This window comes from Biomphalaria glabrata, chromosome 14 (assembly GCF_947242115.1).
Source record: "Biomphalaria glabrata chromosome 14, xgBioGlab47.1, whole genome shotgun sequence".
Taxonomy (NCBI): Eukaryota; Metazoa; Mollusca; class Gastropoda; family Planorbidae; genus Biomphalaria; species Biomphalaria glabrata.
This window is the reverse complement of record NC_074724.1, coordinates 18,059,837-18,079,654: the sequence shown is the minus strand read 5'-3', so window position 1 is coordinate 18,079,654 and position 19,818 is coordinate 18,059,837. Positions and strand designations below refer to the sequence as shown.

At 33.7% G+C, this 19,818-nt stretch overlaps 1 protein-coding gene across 1 annotated transcript; it reads left to right on the top strand.

The window, feature by feature from the left end:
- Positions 1-1,124: 1,124 nt before the first annotated feature.
- Positions 1,125-16,806, top strand: LOC129923009 (uncharacterized). Its single transcript, XM_056011660.1, has 5 exons — positions 1,125-1,266; positions 5,366-5,689; positions 7,174-7,452; positions 9,565-9,882; positions 16,126-16,806. The coding sequence occupies exons 1-5, from the start codon at positions 1,140-1,142 to the stop codon at positions 16,350-16,352; spliced, it is 1,275 nt and encodes a 424-aa protein (XP_055867635.1). The 5' UTR covers positions 1,125-1,139; the 3' UTR covers positions 16,353-16,806.
- Positions 16,807-19,818: the final 3,012 nt, after the last annotated feature.

The window sequence follows — 19,818 nt, the reverse complement described above, 5'->3', positions numbered from 1 at the left end:
ATTTTTAGATGATCATAATTTGTATATCTGTTTGGTTTCAAAGGTTGGTATCAGTGGTATCAGTAGGGATAAACTCATATTTATGATAATCTACTCCTTAGACGTCATGCGTCACAAAGAGCCACTGAAAATCTCAGAACCTTGCCAGTTTGTGCGGCTGTTTTATTGACAGGAGGAGTGAAGGCGGATACCCAATGCATCTGAAACAGATGAGACCCGTAAGCCAAGTAGAGTGTCTCATCTAGGAGAAAGAAGGACCCGCAGCAACCCGCTTTTTTAGACTCTGCTTACACACGTTTTTGGTCCATAAGTTGTACTTCTAAAAAATTTATTCATTGTGGACCCGAATTATACCCCCCACCCCCCACATCCCTATTTTTTTGTTCCCTCCTATGAAACGCCCTTCTCGTTCACAAATTTTGAGATATTAATTTAATGTCATTGGATATGTATAATATTGCGAAATTTAAACTTCATCCAATAATGGAAAGTGTGAGACAAAACGTGTACAAAACGCTTTAATTCCTCAACATGAAATCAAGAAAATGCACAGTGCAACTTAATTTTCTGGGAGTCTCACTATAAACTCATTACAAAACTGAGCGATCCCTGGTCATAGTATCTTCTTGTTTAGTCAGCTCATCAAAAATAACCGGAACTATAATTTGATGGTACTTCCGATGTCTATTATGAGAAAGTATCGTGTTTGCTCAAAGCTAATTACTTGTAAATAACATTTTTTAAAATCTTCATATGAGTATTTTCTCGAATTCAATTCGCTATAAATAACTAATTTATTCAAACCGTGAGACCTTGACGCGTACATTAAGGGACAATGTTATTTTCATAAAGCCACTAAGTGCCCCACTTTCCCATTCAGATCACATTTATTCTTGTTGTGTTTTAAAACACATTTAATTATTATTTTTAATTTTGAAACATATTTTTTTATATTATTGGCACGTTAAATCATGCTGCCGTTCTCGTTTTCTCTTGCATTTCATATGAGTTTCTTTTTTTTTATGCCAGGTCCGCCACAAGTTTTCACATTTAAAAGTCCATCTGTAAACATTAAAAAATTTTGCAATTTGAAATTAAGCTGTGAGCTAAATCTATCTTCTGCAGACTCAATACAGACTATGGATGGGAAAAAGTTGAATTTATGCTACACCTCCCCCTGCGAGTATAATTTTAACCACGTGACCTGCGAAGCTATGGGAACATATTACTGCGGCTCAAGACCAGGAGATGTAATAGTTTTTAATTGTAAGTTGTAGTCTATGTACTCAAACCTCTAAAGAAACAAACCTTTCAGATTCCACCTCCACCTCACTTGTCCATAAAAGGAGAAAGAGAACACTGAACATGCTAGTGGTGCACGGAATCTTATCTTATCTTATAAAATACAGACGTTACTTCAAAAAAGAAGTCCTTGGTTTTCCTGGCTGGCTCAGGCAACTCATTCCATGCTCTAATAGCACTTGGGAGGAATGAGCATTCGTACACATTTGTCCTAGCTTATGGAACGAGGAATGTGCCTTTATCTTTGTGTCTTTCTAAGTATTTTATTAGATTTTTGTTTTTGTATTTGAAGATTATGGTTCAGTGTTTTATGTATAATTACTACTTAACTTTTAAGACTTCTATCCTGAAGACTTTCTAAATTTAGCGATTTTACTACAGGTGTTACTTTAATCAAATGTGAATATTCTTTTGTTATGAATCTCACTGCTCTATTTTGTGTCTCTTCCAGTTTCTTAATGTTTTTATTTTGAGTTCACGGGTTCCAAACAGAGGAGGCATATTTTGTTATTGGCCTAACCAAGGTGAACTAAAGATAGGTTATACAAAAGCAGTACTACCACTACCACTACCACTACCACTACCACAACCACTACCACTACCACAACCACTACCATATAACTTTCCGCTTACTTCCTTGCATGCTCTTTGTGAAGAAGTTTTTCTTATGAAAGTTTCAAAACTTTAAATTCTTCTTTCATGAATCCTAATGAGATCAAACCAAAGACTTTAAATTACTCTTAATAAGATACAACGACCTTCAGAAACATAAAGCAAGTGGACATAGCCCGAAGGGACGTAGGATACGTTAAAATCCTTACCAATGAAAAGTATTAATAAGCTTTATCTCCACTTTGGTACACCCTCGAATGGTTAGTGGTACGAAAATCTGTTCAGAGCATGATCTGCAGAGTTGAGAAACACTAGTATAATGTCAAAACTTTTCCGTGAGGAGCTCTTTAATAACCTTTAAGAAAAAAAGCAATTTAATTGTTAATATTTTACATCTATACAATAACTTTTGATAAAATGTCATAAACAATCAAATTTAAAATAGAATCAAGACTCGTTTTATAGTGTCACAAAAACACTTTAGTAGATCACAGTATTAAGGCTCACGAAAAAAAAAAAAGTCTTTTTTTTTGGGGGGTGGGGGGTGGAAGATGATTTTTCTTGGAAAAGGGGGGGGTGGTTGATCGTGGAGGGATAGACACTCTAACTGTTTTGCACCGGGTGACACCGACCCTAGTGACCCACTGGCTAATTCTACTGTTAAAATCGAAGTTTTGTCTATCGGCATGGTTCTGTCTACTTACGCCAGGGTTGGTCAACCTATGGCGCATGCGCCAAAATTGGCGCATTGCACAATTGCAAGTGGCGCATTTCATCCCGAGAAAAATCAGAAAAAAGAATGCTTGTTCGTAAAAAAAAAAAAAAAATTTACAATAACCAATTTTTATAAAAAAAAAAGTTTCACAAGAATTTAATTTATTAGCTATTAGGAAGCCCAAATTAACCGAAATGTTATAAAACTTATCAGACCAAAAAAACAAAGAACACGTTGATTTAACTCTTTCTCTCCTAACTGACGATACCAACGTTGATTCCATCAGAATGTGGTAAATAATTACGAGAGAAAGAGTTAATGTAATTGTTAGAATTGGATCTTTATTGGATCTGCAAAATATGTATGCTATTTCTTTTCATTAGTTTGGACATCTTTATGTTACCTTTTTAAGACTTTATTATTAGAAAAAATGAAAATTTCAAAAATTTTAAAGACCTTTTCGGCCTTGAGTCATCTAAGAAAAAACCAGATGGTCAGACATATTTGAAGAAGCAAGCCACGTCTAGAAAATCCTCAATTAAATGAAGTCAACTAAAGTCAACTAAGCCGTCACTGACTGGAAGAGTTACTGGAACTTGCTTTTGCCTGTCAGACACTTATGCAAGTATTTTCATTCATGAAAATGATCAATAAAAAAACCCTGATATCATGAAATTAACTTTTAATATTGCGGATTCAGTGAATGCAAAGAAAATTGAAAATATATTGTCTGTATGTTTCTACGTAGACTTTACTTATACTTAGGTCCTCCTGCGCCGTTCGGCGTATTGGGCGCAGGCTGTCTCCAAGAAGATCTGTCACTGGCAATGTCTGAAGCCTCCTCCCACCTTGTGTCCATTGTTCTGGGGTCCTCCATGAAGTGTGGCGCCAGGTTATACGAGGAAGTCCCTGTTTGCGCTTTCCACGTATTGGCCTCCATGTCATCGCAACTCATGGTATGCGTAGTTCATTTTTTCGGAGAACATGTCCCGAAAACCTTATGCGACGTTCTGTCACAACCTCTCTAAGTGTATGTTTATGTTTTAACTTTTAAAAAACATAAACATACACTTGTCATACACAGATGTCATACACAACAGAAGCAGAAAGAAGGGTAAAAATGCAACGGCGCCTGGTGATTATATATGCCCATCCTGCGATCGCAGCTGTGTATCAAGGATTGGTCTCTTTAGTCACACAAGAAGTTGCAAAGGGAAAAGAGCGTTTCTCGAGACGTAAAATGCCACAGAGAGACTAGACCTAGGCCAATGTTATGATCATGAATAGTAGGCCTTTTGTCAGAAGATACATTATTGCCTTAATAATTAACATTTTGTTCGAATTATTAATACATTTATAATATATATTATAAATATATCTAGATCTGGGCTCTATTTAGTCTTATTTAGACTGTCAAGTGTAGGCCCCTATAATGAGGATGTCAAAACTGCGCGATATAAAAGTAGTTCGTTTTTTGAAACTTATAACTAAAACGAAGTTCGTATCAAAATTCTTTGTTAAAAACATTTAAATCAGTATTCTATTCCATGAGTTAGTTAACAAATGGAAAATATAGTTTATAATGATCCATTGACACTTTCACCATTAAATTATAGCTTTTATATAGCGCTACTTTCATGCTTATAGCATGCTCAGAGCGCTTTGGTCCTATCTCATTTGTGGACCAATGGGGGGAAGGGGGTATCTAGGAGAAGGTTTTCCGTGCTGCCATTAGACGCTCTGTAAACACAACTCTGCCAGAGTCGGGTTTCGAACCTCAAGCCCCCTTCACAGGTAGCCAAGCCAAGCGTACTTAGCTTGACGACCACGCTTCCCACTGTGACCTTAGATGCAAATTTTTTGTACCAATGCGTGAATCTATGAATGAAGCTTGACTTATTAATGAAAAAAGTCCATAACCGTTTATAAAAAGCTACCTCCCCTGAAGTTTTTCATTAAAAAGTGGTGTAATTTTTTGGAAAAATCTGCATGCATATATAATTTAAAAAATTAGATGGTTCACTTTCGGAAAAGAAAAAAGTAGCCGTTGCATCAGAACTTTGAATGATCTAAAATATCACTATGTCCGATTTTCATTTTCTCTTTTAGTTTCTGAGATCCAAACGGGACAGACGGATAGACGGACAGACAGGCCACACAAACCTAACATAGTCCTTTTCCCTTTCGGGACGCAAAAAATTATAAATGCAAACTAAAAATGTTAAAAAGGACAGACTGTATAAATAACGTTTTTTTTTTTAAGTCCCCTCATCTACTATACACAAATGTGTATGTCTAATGGAAAATGTACAAATGACCCTACTTTCAGGGACTGAAACTTATACAATTTTAAATTGCGCATCTGAATCTTAAGTGAAAACATTTGGCGCATGGAACCAAATGGTTTTTCACCCCCGACTTACGTTAAAAATACCCTACGTCTATCGGCATGGTTCTATTACTTGGTTAAATAAACGTTATGTCTATCTGCATGGTTCTGTCTTTTAATGTCAAATGTAGGGTATGTCTATCTAGGTTGTTTTTTTTTACCTGCATTTTGTCCGCTATTTTTACACTTTGTCGACCTACCTTATGTTTCTCTGCATATTTTGTCTACTTTCTTTAATTCTAATACATTCTACCTATTTGTGACTATCTTAAGAATTCTGTCCTCTAACGATAAGTCTAGGTAAAATCCACATTGATTGTATTGTATAAGGAACGTCTTCTCTGCAGGTCCACCTCAACTTATGAAATCTGATCAAACAGTGAGAGTTGAACTGGGAGACTCAGTCAATGTGAGTGTTGATGTCCTACTCGCACTGAACCATCAACTAACTGTACTCTATCAAAAACAGAATGTCATCAACAAATGTGGGACCAAGTTGTGCATTCAGACATCCGAAACAAGGAACAAATGGCGCCAACAAATCAAGATTGTGATCAACAACATCACAACGCAAGACATGGGCAACCAGACCTTCACTATGTGTTCCAATTTTAAAGCAGACAGTTTCTGTACTAACATGACCATTACAATACTTCCTTTACACGAACCAGGTACATGGTCATTTTTTATCAAATAAAAATATTATTAGTTTTGTTTTACTTAAAACCTAGTTGCAAAACATTTATTGATTTGTTTATTATATGCGTCAACTTAGATTGTCTAACTGCATCCCCTCAAAACTAGGGGGGAAACAATCTCCTTTTTTTTTCTCGTTTTGTATTCTTCTACTTGTTTTTCATCCAAATATATTTGACATATTAAATAAATATTGACATTTTTGTTTTTTCAACATACACATTTGTAACTTGTAGACTATAGAATTGTACTACACTTTAAGATATTAGCCTAACAAGAAAAGAAGTTTGATAGCAGCAATGGTGAAACTTGACTTCCTCTACTTTATATTCACTCTGCTTAGAATGACCTGATTCTCGAAAACAGTTTTACTTACAACTGTAATGAATATAAAAAATTAATCCAGAATTCAGTAAAGAAAGAAGCAAATCAAATTATTAACTTCTATCAATAGTATAAATACTAACACGTACAAGTTTCATTTGTTCCGAAGCCCGGACCTCGCTATCCAGCCTCATAGTGACGCCCGGGTGAAAACCACCGTTAGAGAAGACTCCTCAGAAGACAACTTGGCCAAAATAATCAAATATTGCTCTCTTTGTTCATTGTCCCAACAATGATCCAGACGCTGTTTCTCAATAGCCGCTCTATGGTTGACACCCTCACGTTTAGTGTGGTACATTGAAGTCAAATGATGGAGGTCCCCGGTGTGCTCGGCCTTCAGCTTAACTTTTAGTTCTGAGAGTCTTGGGATTTAGCACCATTTGAACAAAGACATCTTCTTGGACCTCTCTCAAAACAATTTTTGAGACAGGCCTGCTGAAGGGAGCTTTGATTGGCCTAGAGTTCTAAGAGTCTCTGACTCAACTCTCTCGACATTTGCTGTTTCAAAGCTCTATCTAAAGGTATATCAAGAGCCTGGTTTTTACTCATGACCATTGTGACGACGATACGAAGAGCTTACCATACTCCCAGGCATGTCACCGATCAAATCGATTCCAAAGTCTTAGATATAGTAGGTCATTAGTTCTTTAAATATACAAGAAAATATTATTTCGACTAGTTTAAATATAAAGTAGATGGTTATGTTCAGTAAATCCCTAGACATTGTTAGGTTATGTGACAATTGGTGCCGGGAGTGTTGATTGTAATTTCCCAAATGCTGAAAAAACATTTGAGTCTTCATCAAAGTTTTGCTGCTAGAGATAAACCTCCAAAAAAATTTTTTAAAAAGACTATAGTACTAATTAGGTTGATATCCTGAAGTACCATTCCCTAGAGACTCATTTAGCGAGATACTTTAGAAACATTCTTAAGCAATATTCTTTGGTGACATTTTATTGAAATTCTTTAGCAATATTCGTTAAAAATACATTTTAGTAACATTCATGATGAAACATGTCATTTATTTTTGAATTACTGAAACCTAAATTGACAGCTTGACCATTGTTATTTTTAGATCTTTGTGCTGAAAATGTAAAAGTCAACGACTATGGACCTGATCAAAAGTCTGTTTCCTGGTCACACTCTTCTGCGTGGGAGTCTTACATCGTGTTCTATGCCAACTCAAAAGGACAATGGATGTCGTATGTGCCAGCTAATATCACAAAACTTGCTAATGGTACATTCTATAGTACTTCACTACCAACAAATATTGCTTCGTCCAGCACTGCTATTAAGGTAGCAGCGAACCTGATCTCCGACCACGAATTCTGTGACAAGGTCATCCCCAACATAAGTAAGTCAACTAAACTAGAGGTCATCCCAACTTAAGTAAGTCAACTAAACTAGAGGTCATCCCCAACTTAAGTAAGTCAACTAAACTAGAGGTCATCCCAACTTAAGTAAGTCAACTAAACTAGAGGTCATCCCAACTTAAGTAAGTCAACTAAACTAGAGGTCATCCCCAACTTAAGTAAGTCAACCAAACTAGAGGTCATCCCAACTTAAGTAAGTCAACTAAACTAAAAGTCTTCCACAACTTAAGTAAGTCAACTAAACTAGAGGTCATCCCAACTTAAGTAAGTCAACTAAACAAGAGGTCATCCCAACTTAAGTAAGTCAACTAAACTAGAGGTCATCCCAACTTAAGTAAGTCAACTAAACTAGAGGTCATCCCAACTTAAGTAAGTCAACTAAACTAGAGGTCATCCCAACTTAAGTAAGTCAACTAAACTAGAGGTCATCCCAACTTAAGTAAGTCAACTAAACTAGAGGTCATCCCAACTTAAGTAAGTCAACTAAACAAGAGGTCATCCCAACTTAAGTAAGTCAACTAAACTAGAGGTCATCTCAACTTAAGTAAGTCAACTAAACTAGAGGTCATCCCAACTTAAGTAAGTCAACTAAACTAGAGAAAATACCAATATTTGTTTTCTATCCATTTGCTTACATTACTATTCAACTTATTCTGTTGTCTGAACTGATGAAATATTCTTTAATAACTTTGAAGTGATCGAAGTGAGTACTATTGTAAAATGTTCAACGAATTTCAAAATTAAGAATTTCACATGTGGCACACATTTAACCTTAGTCCCAGCCACTTCTAATGCTCTGACTAGCATTCAGTTAATAAATATCATGTTCAGAGATATTCTGTTTATTGTTTCTTTTTCCAATGTTTAGAATGATTTTCTTATATCTCAATGTGTTGTTTGTTTCTAGAGCTCGGAATGTTTTGTTTAGGAATGAGGATAAGGACACGCTTTAGTTGATGTCAAGTATTGAAGTTTTACATTCAGTTTTTTAGTTAGTATTGTGTACTTTAGTAGAATAAATGGTTGATTATATGGCTCCTTCTGTCTCGAAAGACAAAGGAAGCGCCCAGATAAATCACTGGTTTTTGTTTCTTCTTGATACCGGGCAGAATGTGATGTGACTAAGCAAGCCCATCTGATTCGTCAAAGTTTGCCAAAGTTAGTGCATGTGAATGCACCTGATTTAGGGCTATAGGGCAGCTTTCTTTCTCATTCTCTTGTCCTCGGCCGCTTCATTCTTTTGCTCTGAGCGAGGTTCGTACCAGCACGCACGTCTGTCTACAAGCTGTCCCAATGGTGTGATTGTCTCCTTTTTTTTTTAATGCCTGTAGTTCTGAGATTTCGCGTGAGGAGATTTTTGTTGGGTCTGACTCCCTTTGTAAGCTCAGCATCGAAAAAATCCTCCTTCTGGCATGTGGATGACATGTCCAAGCCAACGTAGTTTTCTCTGTGTCAAAAGAGCATGGATACTGTGCCTATTGGCCAATTTCAAAACTGATGAGCCGCGTGCAGCGCAAGTGAAAACTGTTTCATTTATGATCTTGGTGCCTGCATGTTGACTAGATCAAACTCACATAAGAAGAATGCTCGCTTTGACAGCAGTCACAAGGTTATAAACTATTAAGCTAGTTTCACTGTTCCGGAATGTTACGTACGAGTGTAAACAGTTAAATACTTTTGTGGTGAAATGTTGTAATGTAAACGGACAATAGCAATTTTTTTTTTTAAATCGTAAAATTGTTTTCAGAAATTGCTAACTCGTGTTGTAATTCATCAATTGGGAGTGTGAAAAATTAAACTGAATTATAATACGGTATACAAATGAATTAAAAAGACATTATACAAAGTTAGCTAGCGTATTTTTTAAAGTTGTATGTACATAAATATATTTATATGCGGCCCCCATTCCCCAATTTTTCTTAATGTGGCCCTCGATACAAAAAGGTTGCCCACCCCTGCAATAACATCTACTTCAAAATGACTTAGTTTCTGAAATGTTGTTTCTTGTTAAGTAAGATAATAATACTAAATACTAAGTACTAACACTACCTCAGTTTAGAAATAGAAACAATATACTTCACTCCATTTTTCAGGTTCACCTGTACTAAGTCCAACGGAGGCAGTGCTAACAACAAACATTGGGAAATCTCTGACTGTCAGTGCCAATGTCACTATGTCCAAGAAAGTCTCTGCAGTGTCAGTCTATTATCAAACTCACAAACAGAAGACTAAATCATGTGGGCCCAAACTTTGTGTGAAGGAAAAATTGAACAAGAACTGGAGACGACTGATAACAATTAAGATTGCAAACATCACAGATCAAGACATTGGGAATCAAACGGTTCAGATTTGTTCTAGAAAAGGAGCTGAATTGTTGTGTAGTAATTTGTCGCTGAAAGTAGTTCTGAGCGGTGAGTAGTTTTTGACATTTTTAGCGGTCCCCGTAAGGGGAAAAAGCCGCTATTAGGTTTGTGCAAAATGTCCGTCTGTCCGTCTGTCCGTCTGTCACACTCAGATCTCGAAAACTAGAAGAGATATGAAAAATATTATTTCATCATTAAATGCGGCTTCAAAAGTTTAGGTGCAACGGCTACTTTTGGTTTTCTAAAAGCAAACCGTTTAATTTATAAAATTAATTATGCAAGCGATTTTTTCATAAAAATACACCAATTCTAAAACAATTACGTAAATGTAAGGGAGGCAATGTTACAATATGCTAACAAAGATGGACAATTAATGTGTATTTTCAGTATCACTAAGTCAAATATATTTTAAAAATGTACAGGAAATGTTTACAACAAATATAAATAATAGTTAAAGATGTTTTTTCTGGTCAACTAGCTGCTAAAATTAAAAAGAAAACATTTCTGTTTGTTTATAAAGGCTAATAATGCACTTTGTATGTAAATATCACGCACATTTTTTTAAATGGACTTTTTATGCAGCGATTTTCGTGCAGTAGCGTAACGTCGCAACATGACCAGGTGCTAAACCAATTCCTTAAACTTTAAAAAAAAATCAGATTTTATTTATTTTTTATTTAGTGCCCCCATCCGAATAAAAGAAGCTTATTTTTGTGCGTTTTGTCTGTTGGTCGGTCTGTCCGTCACGATTAGATTAAAAAAACTAGAACTCTAAAAGCAATTGAAAATCTGATTTACCCTTTAATTTTCCTCCCGTAACATCTCAATAGTTTTAATTATCTAAAAATTGATTGTTCCGGATTTTTTGTGTGCAAAACTAATCAACCCCAACAAATGTTTGTTTGCTCTTCTAATTTATATTACATTCAATTTCCATGCTTAAACGTTGCAAAAACACATTATCAATAATATGTTGTTCCGTTTTTTATGTAAATAGCATATTAATGCTAAATCAAAATCTCTATACTGACTTATATTTCATTAAGTGTAAAAATGTTCCGGATATTGTTTTATAAAACATGAATTATGCCTAATGATTGTTTGAAATCGCATAAGGCTTTTAAAAAAAGTAATTTACTAGAATTGATTACTGAAAATTACTTTTTAGACATTTAATTTTCTTGTAAAACATAACATAGAAGTTTTGTAATCGATAAAGAAAGTTCCGGATTTTGTTTCTTACAAATCGTCGCCAGAAATTTCCGAATTTATTTAAAAATCTACTAACGCCAAATAATTGTTTGAACTCCCTCTTCTAATTAATAAACAAATAATCTTCTCATTTACGAAATAATGTTTTTACGGATTTTTATGAAAAATATTTTAACTCACTACTCTCTTACAGTACATTTAACTTTCTACCTAAAACATTAAAAAATCTAATTATCGTTAATATTATGTTCCAATTTTTAAGAAAAACAGAATCCAAACACCAAAGTAAGGAATGAAAATCTCTACACTTGGCTGTAGTACATCTAATTTTTATACGAGACCATCCAAAAAATTTAATTAACGGTATTACATTTATCTGAAATTCTCTTTTTCTTTTACTATTTATACAAACATCCGGAACAATCTATTATATAAACTTTTCAATTGTGTTCATACCTAAAAATTATTGCGATGTTTTGAAACGTAAAATAAAGGTTAATCAATTTTTAATAACTTTTAGTTGTTTTTTTTTTATATCAAGATGACGGACAGACCGACTGACAGACAAAACGCAAAAACAATGCGGCTTTGATCCTCTTTAAATAAATTCTATTAGAACTCAGTGCACCAATGTCTATGAACCCTCGTTAAATATCTCGTGTAAATAAAGACATTTTTTTATAGTACCGGTACTAGCCTATTGTGAGGTAATGGAATTTTTTTCTTTGACGTCATATGAATGGACTCTTTAAATGTAATGTTAAAAGAACGCACTCGGTGCACCAATGTCTATGAACACTCGATAAATGGCTCGTAATGATAAAGGCGATTTTTAGACTAGCTAGGCCGTGTGACGTAGTGTTTTTTTTCTTTTGACGTCATATGGAATGAATTCTTTAAAAGAAATGCTAAAAGAACGCACTCGGTGCACCAATGTCTATGAACACTCGATAAATGGCTCGTAATGATAAAGGCGATTTTTAGTCTAGCTAGGCCGTGTGAGGTAGTGTTTTTTTTTCTTTGACGTCATATGGAATGAATTCTTTAAATGAAATGAAAAAAGAACTCGGTATAGTAATGTTTATTAAGCCTCGTTATGTGACTCGCGTTTAAAAAAGGAATGATATCTTGATTTAGATCTAATCTAGATTTTTTAAACTAGATCTAGATTTTTATTACAGTATATCTAGATCTGGATTTATATTCTAATTAAAATTATTCTAGATTCTAGATCTAGAATTTCTAGATCTAGTTTAGACTAAAATAGACTAGATTAAGATGTAGAATTTCAATTTCTAAACTTAAAGTGTAAAAACAAAGTGTAGATTTTCATTTCCAAACGTTTTGATCAATATTGTAGTGTTTTAATATACTAAAACTAATCTACTATTTTTTATTTAATTTAAATTTAAATTTACGGCAAATGAATCTTTGAAACTTTTGACCATCAAAATTAAATCGCCTCTTGAATATTATTTGCGAATATGCAGATCCGACAGGGATCTGACTTCGACGGGGGCCGCCTCTGAGTTTGTGTAACACAAACTCTCTTTGTAATCTTGTTTATGTGTACGTTATTCTTGAAGTCTCAAAATGTGTGTGAATTATTACAAAGCTTTTATCACCTCAACCTGACTTTATGTATAGTCATCCAATTTGGATAATTGATCGAAGTTTCGAGAGAACGGGAGTGGGAAAAAAATTTGTAAAATATTTTGACCAGACAGACAGACGGAATGACTTGATATAAGCTAGGTAAATATTTGGCAGTATAGGTTTCAATCAACGACATTCGCTTCATTGGCAACTCACTCTATCAATTTTCAGATTGAAATAAATGATTACATTTGTTTGTGCTATTAACCACTGTTTTGACGAGTGTCCATGTTTTGACCACTGTCCATGTTTTGACCAGCTTTAGCCAATGAAGAAGTTGGCAGCTAACGTGGGAGTTTTACGATACAAAAAAAGCAAGGAAAAAAATCTTTTATAATATTCCCACGCAAAAAAATTCTGTCAAAATTTTTAAAAGGTTATGAAATAAAGTAGAGCGCATCCATAGTCAACGTCTACGAGAATGTTCTGAGGCAAACACAACGAACAATGTCTTGTACTTGTCACTGGAGATTACTTCCCTTAAAGTTAAGTTTACCAGGAGATAAATGAAATGTCAAATTAGCATTCATCTTTTTTATCAATAAGATCAAGCTTTTTTTTTTTTTTTTTTTTTTTTTTTTTTTAGTAAAAACAATTTAAAACAAGATTACAAAGAGAGTTTGTGTTATCACACAAACTCAGAGGCGCCCCCCTCGGAGTCGGATCCCTGTCGTATCCGCCTATACGCAAGGAGTATTCAAGACGATATTTAATTTTGATTGTCAAAAGTAATAATATATCAAAGATTCATTTGCAGCTGTAAAAAATGTTTTTTTTCTGTTTTACATGTTTCGGAAGTTTGGATTTAAAAATAATTAACTTCTGGCTGGACGACGGAGGATGGAGGCGAGCAGGGTATAACCCTGCCTGGTCGTGCAGTTTGCGCGCTGAACTGTCGTTTGGATTTATCGAAGGTCCCTGGTACAAAACCCTGCCTGCTCCCATCCCCCGTCATCCTGCGGGAGGTTTGGACTAGGAAGTAAACTATCTTTAACTCTGAAGGAACATCCGAAACATTAAAACAAACAAACAAACAACCCGGGACCATCAAGATAATCAGTTCAGCACGCTAACCGCTCGACCAGGCATTGCGCTTAACTTAATAACAAACTGGTTACAAACTAATAGCCTATTATTGATAAAGAGATATACTACACATTACGGCATGTCATCCCTACCGGATAGGTGCAATAAGCGTGGTCGAGAAGCCAAGTGCACTTGGCTTGGCTTGGCTACCTAGAAGGGGCTCGAGGTTCGACACCCGACTCGGGCAGAGTTGTGTTTACTGAGCGCCTAAAGGCAGCGCGGAAAACCAACTCCTAGATACCCCCTCCCCCCACTGGTCCACAAATGAGATTGGACCAAAAGCGCTCTGAGCATGCTATAAGCATGAAAGTAATGCTAAAAGCTAGTATATGTGTCAGACGAGCGATTTTAGATAATCTTGCAGCATTGATATATCGTGCTTGTACTTCGATGCACGGCTATCAACAGAGCTATTAGCATTTTCATTTAAAAAGAACTAGAATAAGGATGTAGATCTACATAAACTAAACTTCTGATTTAGCACTCTTGAGATCTATATCTACGTCACAATGGGCTAGTAACAAAAAAAAAATGTTTTTATTAACACGAGAGATTTAACAAGGGTGGATGACCACTAGTGCGTTGAGTTCTAATAGAATTCACTTAAAGATATTATGTATAGAAATATATATATATATATATATTAGGATTAAAGCCGCATTTTTTGTGCGTTTCGTCTGTCAGTCTGTCTGTCCGTCATGTTAATATCGAAAATAAAAACAACTAAAAGCTATTGAAAATTTGGTTAACCTTTAATTTTCCTTCCGTAACATCGCAATAGTTTTAAGTATCTATAGTAGATTGTTCCGGATGCTTGTATATATAGTGAGAGAAAAAGAGAATTCTAGATAAATATAATACCGTTAATTAAATTTTTGGAATGGTCTCGTATGAAAATTTGATGTACCATAGACTTGGAGAGAGAATTTTTATACCATATTTTGGCGTTGGGAAGTTGTTTTCCATAAAAATCGAAGCATAATATTAACGATACTTAGATTTTAAAAAGTTTAGCTAGAAAATTAAATGTAATATACGACAGAAGTGCAATTTTACATAAATAGAGTTAGAAAGTTTTTCAAAAAAATCCGGAACAACCGATATTCGTAAATGAGAAGAAGATTTTTTGTTTTATTTATTAGAAGAGGGATTTCAAACAGTTATTTGTGTTAGTACATTTTTCATATACAATTCGGAACAAATTTGGCGATGATTTGTAAGAAAATTTAAGTAATGTAGGTTGATTTCTTTTTCAAAACCAAATCCGGAACACTCTTTACAGATACAAAAAACTTGTTATGTTTCAGCAAGAAAATTCAATATAAAGTAAGTCTAAAAAGTGTTTTTTAATAATCGTTTCTAGTGAATTACTTTCTTTTTTTAGATACTAATCACCTATTGTCGATATTTTTGAAAAAAAAAAAGTCATTTGACATAAATTTGTTTTAAATTGAAAATACGGAACAATTGGATATCGATAATTAAACTATAGTGACTTATAGTCCAAGAATATAAGGGTAATGTAAGTCAATGATGCTATTTCAAATAATCATTGGACATATTTTTTTTTATAAAACAACTTTCAGAACAACTTCATAGTTCTTCATAGTTCATAGGAAGTAAATTACATGTAATATAAGTTAGAAGAGCAAACAAACATTCGTTGTCATTGATTTGTTTTTCAAAAAAAAACTTACGGAACAATCTATTATAGGTACTTGCTATTGTCGCGTGTTTTGGAAGGAACACTAAAGATTAAATCAGATAAAAAGTCCATTTTAAAAAATGTTATTTACTTACAAAGTGCATTCTTAGCCTTTATAAACAAACATAAATGTTTTCTTTTAATTTTAGCAGCTAGTTGACCAGAAAAAAACATCTTTAACTATTATTATTTTTATTTGTTGTGAACATTTCTTGTACAATTAATAAATATATTTGACTTAATGATACTGAAAATACACACAAAAATTGTCTTTAATTGTTAACATATTGTGACATTGCCTCCCTTACATTTACGTAATTGTTTAGAATTGGTGTATTTTAATAAAAAAATCTCTTAATAATTAATTTTATAAACTAAACGGTTTGCTTTTAGAAAACCAAAGTTGCACCTAAACCTTTCAAGCCGCATCAAATGGTGAAATAATATTTTTGATATCTCTTCTAGTTTTTGAGATCTGAGTGTGACAGACGGACAGACGGACATTTTGCACAAACCTTATATCGGCTTTTCCCCTTAAAATAAATATATACTTTTAAGTTATATAATTTTTTCAAGTAAGTTAATTGTACAAAGTTTCTTCTATTTAACAAAAGATCTCATTTTATTTTCAGAGAACAGACTGATAAAAGCAAAGGCCAAAGTGCCCAGCCTCAATGTAAATCAGACTTCCGTCACTCGCCCTTCCACTTCTTTACCAGGGTTCAAAGTTCAAAAAGTTCATTCAAAGAAATTAATGAAAGAAAAGTTGAAGAAAAAAGAAACGAAGCAAAAAGAACAACGTAACAAGTTAAAGCAAAAAGAACCAAAGAAACTCAAACGAAACAAATTTGTTAATTAGAGTGTCTTCTTCAGGAGTTAGTTCGGTTTTTATAAGAAGGGCATTTCATTTAATACGTAGTCATATATTGTTAACACATGTTGTTATATATATTTCAGTAATACTTAAATATCATTCTATTTAAATAAGTATGTTTATGAAGTGTTAATAGGCAGACAGACAGAGAAAGAGAGAGAGAGAGAAAAAAAAAAGGACATAATTAGAAAGGAGTGGCTAGATGTTGTGATCAAGTAACCAAGAAAATTAGACTGCAGAGAATTATTTCAAGTGATTAGTGAGAATGACTTTTTATTTGTATCATTTTAATAGTCGATGTGTTATGAACATGTTTATCAATGGAATGTCTTGCAGTTGTTTAAACAAAAATCAGTTGCTATAAGTTGCTTAAGAATGAGTTTCTCTATTGAGTTACTTCATTGCAGAGAATAAAATAAACACTTGTCAATCATTTCTACTACAAATTATTTTCTTCTTGCTTTCAAGTTTGTAGCGCCAAGACGTGGTAAGAAGTACTTCCGCTCTCACGTCTGCCGATGTAGGTCAAGTGCTCTTTGCGGTGACCGGTCATTTCATTCCCGGTCTTTTCATCCCCGGTAGTTTCATCCAACAACCCCTCCCCGAAATCTCCCCGAGGGAGGGGGGTCGGAATATGGTGGCTGATTTTTAGCGGCCCCCGTAAGGGGAAAAAGCCGCTATTAGGTTTGTGCAAAATGTCCGTCTGTCCGTCTGTCACACTCAGATCTCGAAAACTAGAAGAGATATGAAAAATATTATTTCATCATTAAATCCGGCTTGAAAAGTTTAGGTGCAACGGCTACTTTTGGTTTTCTAAAGGCAAACCGTTTAATTTATAAAATTAATTATGCAAGCGATTTTTTCATAAAAATACACCAATTCTAAAACAATTACGTAAATGTAAGGGAGGCAATGTTACAATATGCTAACAAAGATGGACAATTTTTGTGTATTTTCAGTATCACTAAGTCAAATATATTTTTAAAATGTACAGGAAATGTTTACAACAAATACAAATAATAGTTAAAGACGTTTTTTCTGGTCAACTAGCTGCTAAAATTAAAAGAAAACATTTCTGTTTGTTTATAAAGGCTAATAATGCACTTTGTATGTAAATATCACGCACATTTTTTTAAATGGACTTTTTATGCAGCGATTTTCGTACAGTAGCGTAACGTCGCAACATGATCAGGCGCTAAACCAATTCCTTAAACTTTTTTTAAAATCAGATTTTATTTATTTTTTGTTTAGTGCCCCCATCCGAATAAAAGAAGCTTATTTTTGTGCGTTTTGTCTGTTGGTCGGTCTGTCCGTCACGTTTAGATTTAAAAAACTAGAACTCTAAAAGCTATTGAAAATCTGATTTACCCTTTAATGTTCCTCCCATAACATCTCAATAGTGTTAAGTATCTAAAATTGATTGTTCCGGATTTTTTTGTGCAAAACTAATCAACGCCAACAAATGTTTGTTTGCTCTTCTAACTTATATTACATTCAATTTCCATGCTTAAACGTTGCAAAAACACATTATCAATTATATGTTGTTCCGTTTTTTATGTAAATAGCATATTAATGCTAAATCATAATCTCTATACTGACTTATATTTCATTAAGTGTAAAAATGTTCCGGATATTGTTTTATAAAACATGAATTATGCCTAATGATTGTTTGAAATCGCATAAGGCTTTTAAAAAAAGTAATTTACTAGAATTGATTACTGAAAATTACTTTTTAGACATTTAATTTTCTTGTAAAACATAACATAGAAGTTTTGTAATCGATAAAGAAAGTTCCGGATTTTGTTTCTTACAAATCGTCGCCAGAAATTTCCGAATTTATTTAAAAATCTACTAACGCCAAATAATTGTTTGAACTCCCTCTTCTAATTAATAAACAAATAATCTTCTCATTTACGAAATAACGTTTTTACGGATTTTTATGAAAAATATTTTAACTCACTACTCTCTTACAGTACATTTAACTTTCTACCTAAAACATTAAAAAATCTAATTATCGTTAATATTATGTTCCGATTTTTAAGGAAAACAGAATCCAAACACCAAAGTAAGGTATGAAAATCTCTCCACATGGCTGTAGTACATCTAATTTTTATACGAGACCATCCAAAAAATTTAATTAACGGTATTACATTTATCTGAAATTCTCTTTTTCTTTTACTATTTATACAAACATCCGGAACAATCTATTATATAAACTTTTCAATTGTGTTCATACCTAAAAATTATTGCGATGTTTTGAAACGTTAAATAAAGGTTAATCAATTTTTAATAACTTTTAGTTGTTTTTTTTATATCAAGATAACGGACAGACCGACTGACAGACAAAACGCAAAAACAATGTGGCTTTGATCCTTTTTAAATAATATCTATTAGAACTCAGTGCACCAATGTCTATGAACCCTCGTTAAATATCTCGTGTAAATAAAGACATTTTTTTTTATGGTACCGGTACTAGCCTATTGTGAGGTAATGGAATTTTTTTTCTTTGACGTCATATGAATGGACTCTTTAAATGTAATGTTAAAAGAACGCACTCCTCGCACCAATGTCTATTAACCCTCGAAAAAATTGCTTGTATTAATGAAAACATATTTTAGTCTAACTAAGCCGTGTGACGTAGTGTTTTTTTTTCCTTTGACGTCACATGGAATGAATTCTTTAAATGAAATGCTAAAAGAACGCACTCGGTGCACCAATGTCTATGAACACTCGAGAAATGGCTCGTGTTGATAAAGGTGATTTTTAGTCTAGCTAGGCCTTGTGACGTAGTGTTTTTTTTTCCTTTGACGTCATATGGAATGAATTCTTTAAATGAAATGCTAAAAGAACGCACTCGGTGCACCAATATCTATGAACACTCGATAAAAGGCTCGTAATGATGAAGGCGATTTTTATTCTAGCTAGGCCGTGTGACGTAGTGTTTTTTTTCCTTTGACGTCATATGGAATGAATTCTTTAAATGAAATGCTTAAAGAACGCACTCGGTGCACCAAAGTCTATGAACACTCGATAAATGGCTCTTATAGATGAAGACGATTTTTAGTCTAGCTAGGCGTGTGACGTAGTGTTTTTTTTTCCCTCTGACGTTATATGGAATTAATTCTTCAAATGAAATGAAAAAAGAACTCGGTATAGTAATGTTTATTAAGCCTCGTTATGTGACTCGCGTTTAAAAAAGGAATGATATCTTGATTTAGATCTAATCTAGATTTTTTAAACTAGATCTAGATTTTTATTACAGTATATCTAGATCTGGATTTATATTCTAATTAAAATTATTTTAGAGTCTATATCTAGAATTTCTAGATCTAGTTTAGACTAAAATAGACTAGATTAAGATGTAGAATTTCAATTTCTAAACTTAAAGTGTAAAAGAAAAGTGTAGATTTTCATTTCCAAACGTTTTGATCAATAGTGTAATGTTTTAATA

Bases quoted from the DNA above. Each gene is read 5' to 3' on its own strand.
- LOC129923009 (XM_056011660.1), top strand. From the start codon at position 1,140: ATGGATGGGAAAAAGTTGAATTTATGCTACACCTCCCCCTGCGAGTAT. The intron at 1,267-5,365 runs GTAAGTTGTAGT...TCTTCTCTGCAG, and splicing joins AGATGTAATAGTTTTTAATT to GTCCACCTCAACTTATGAAA. The intron at 9,883-16,125 runs GTGAGTAGTTTT...TTTTATTTTCAG, and splicing joins GCTGAAAGTAGTTCTGAGCG to AGAACAGACTGATAAAAGCA.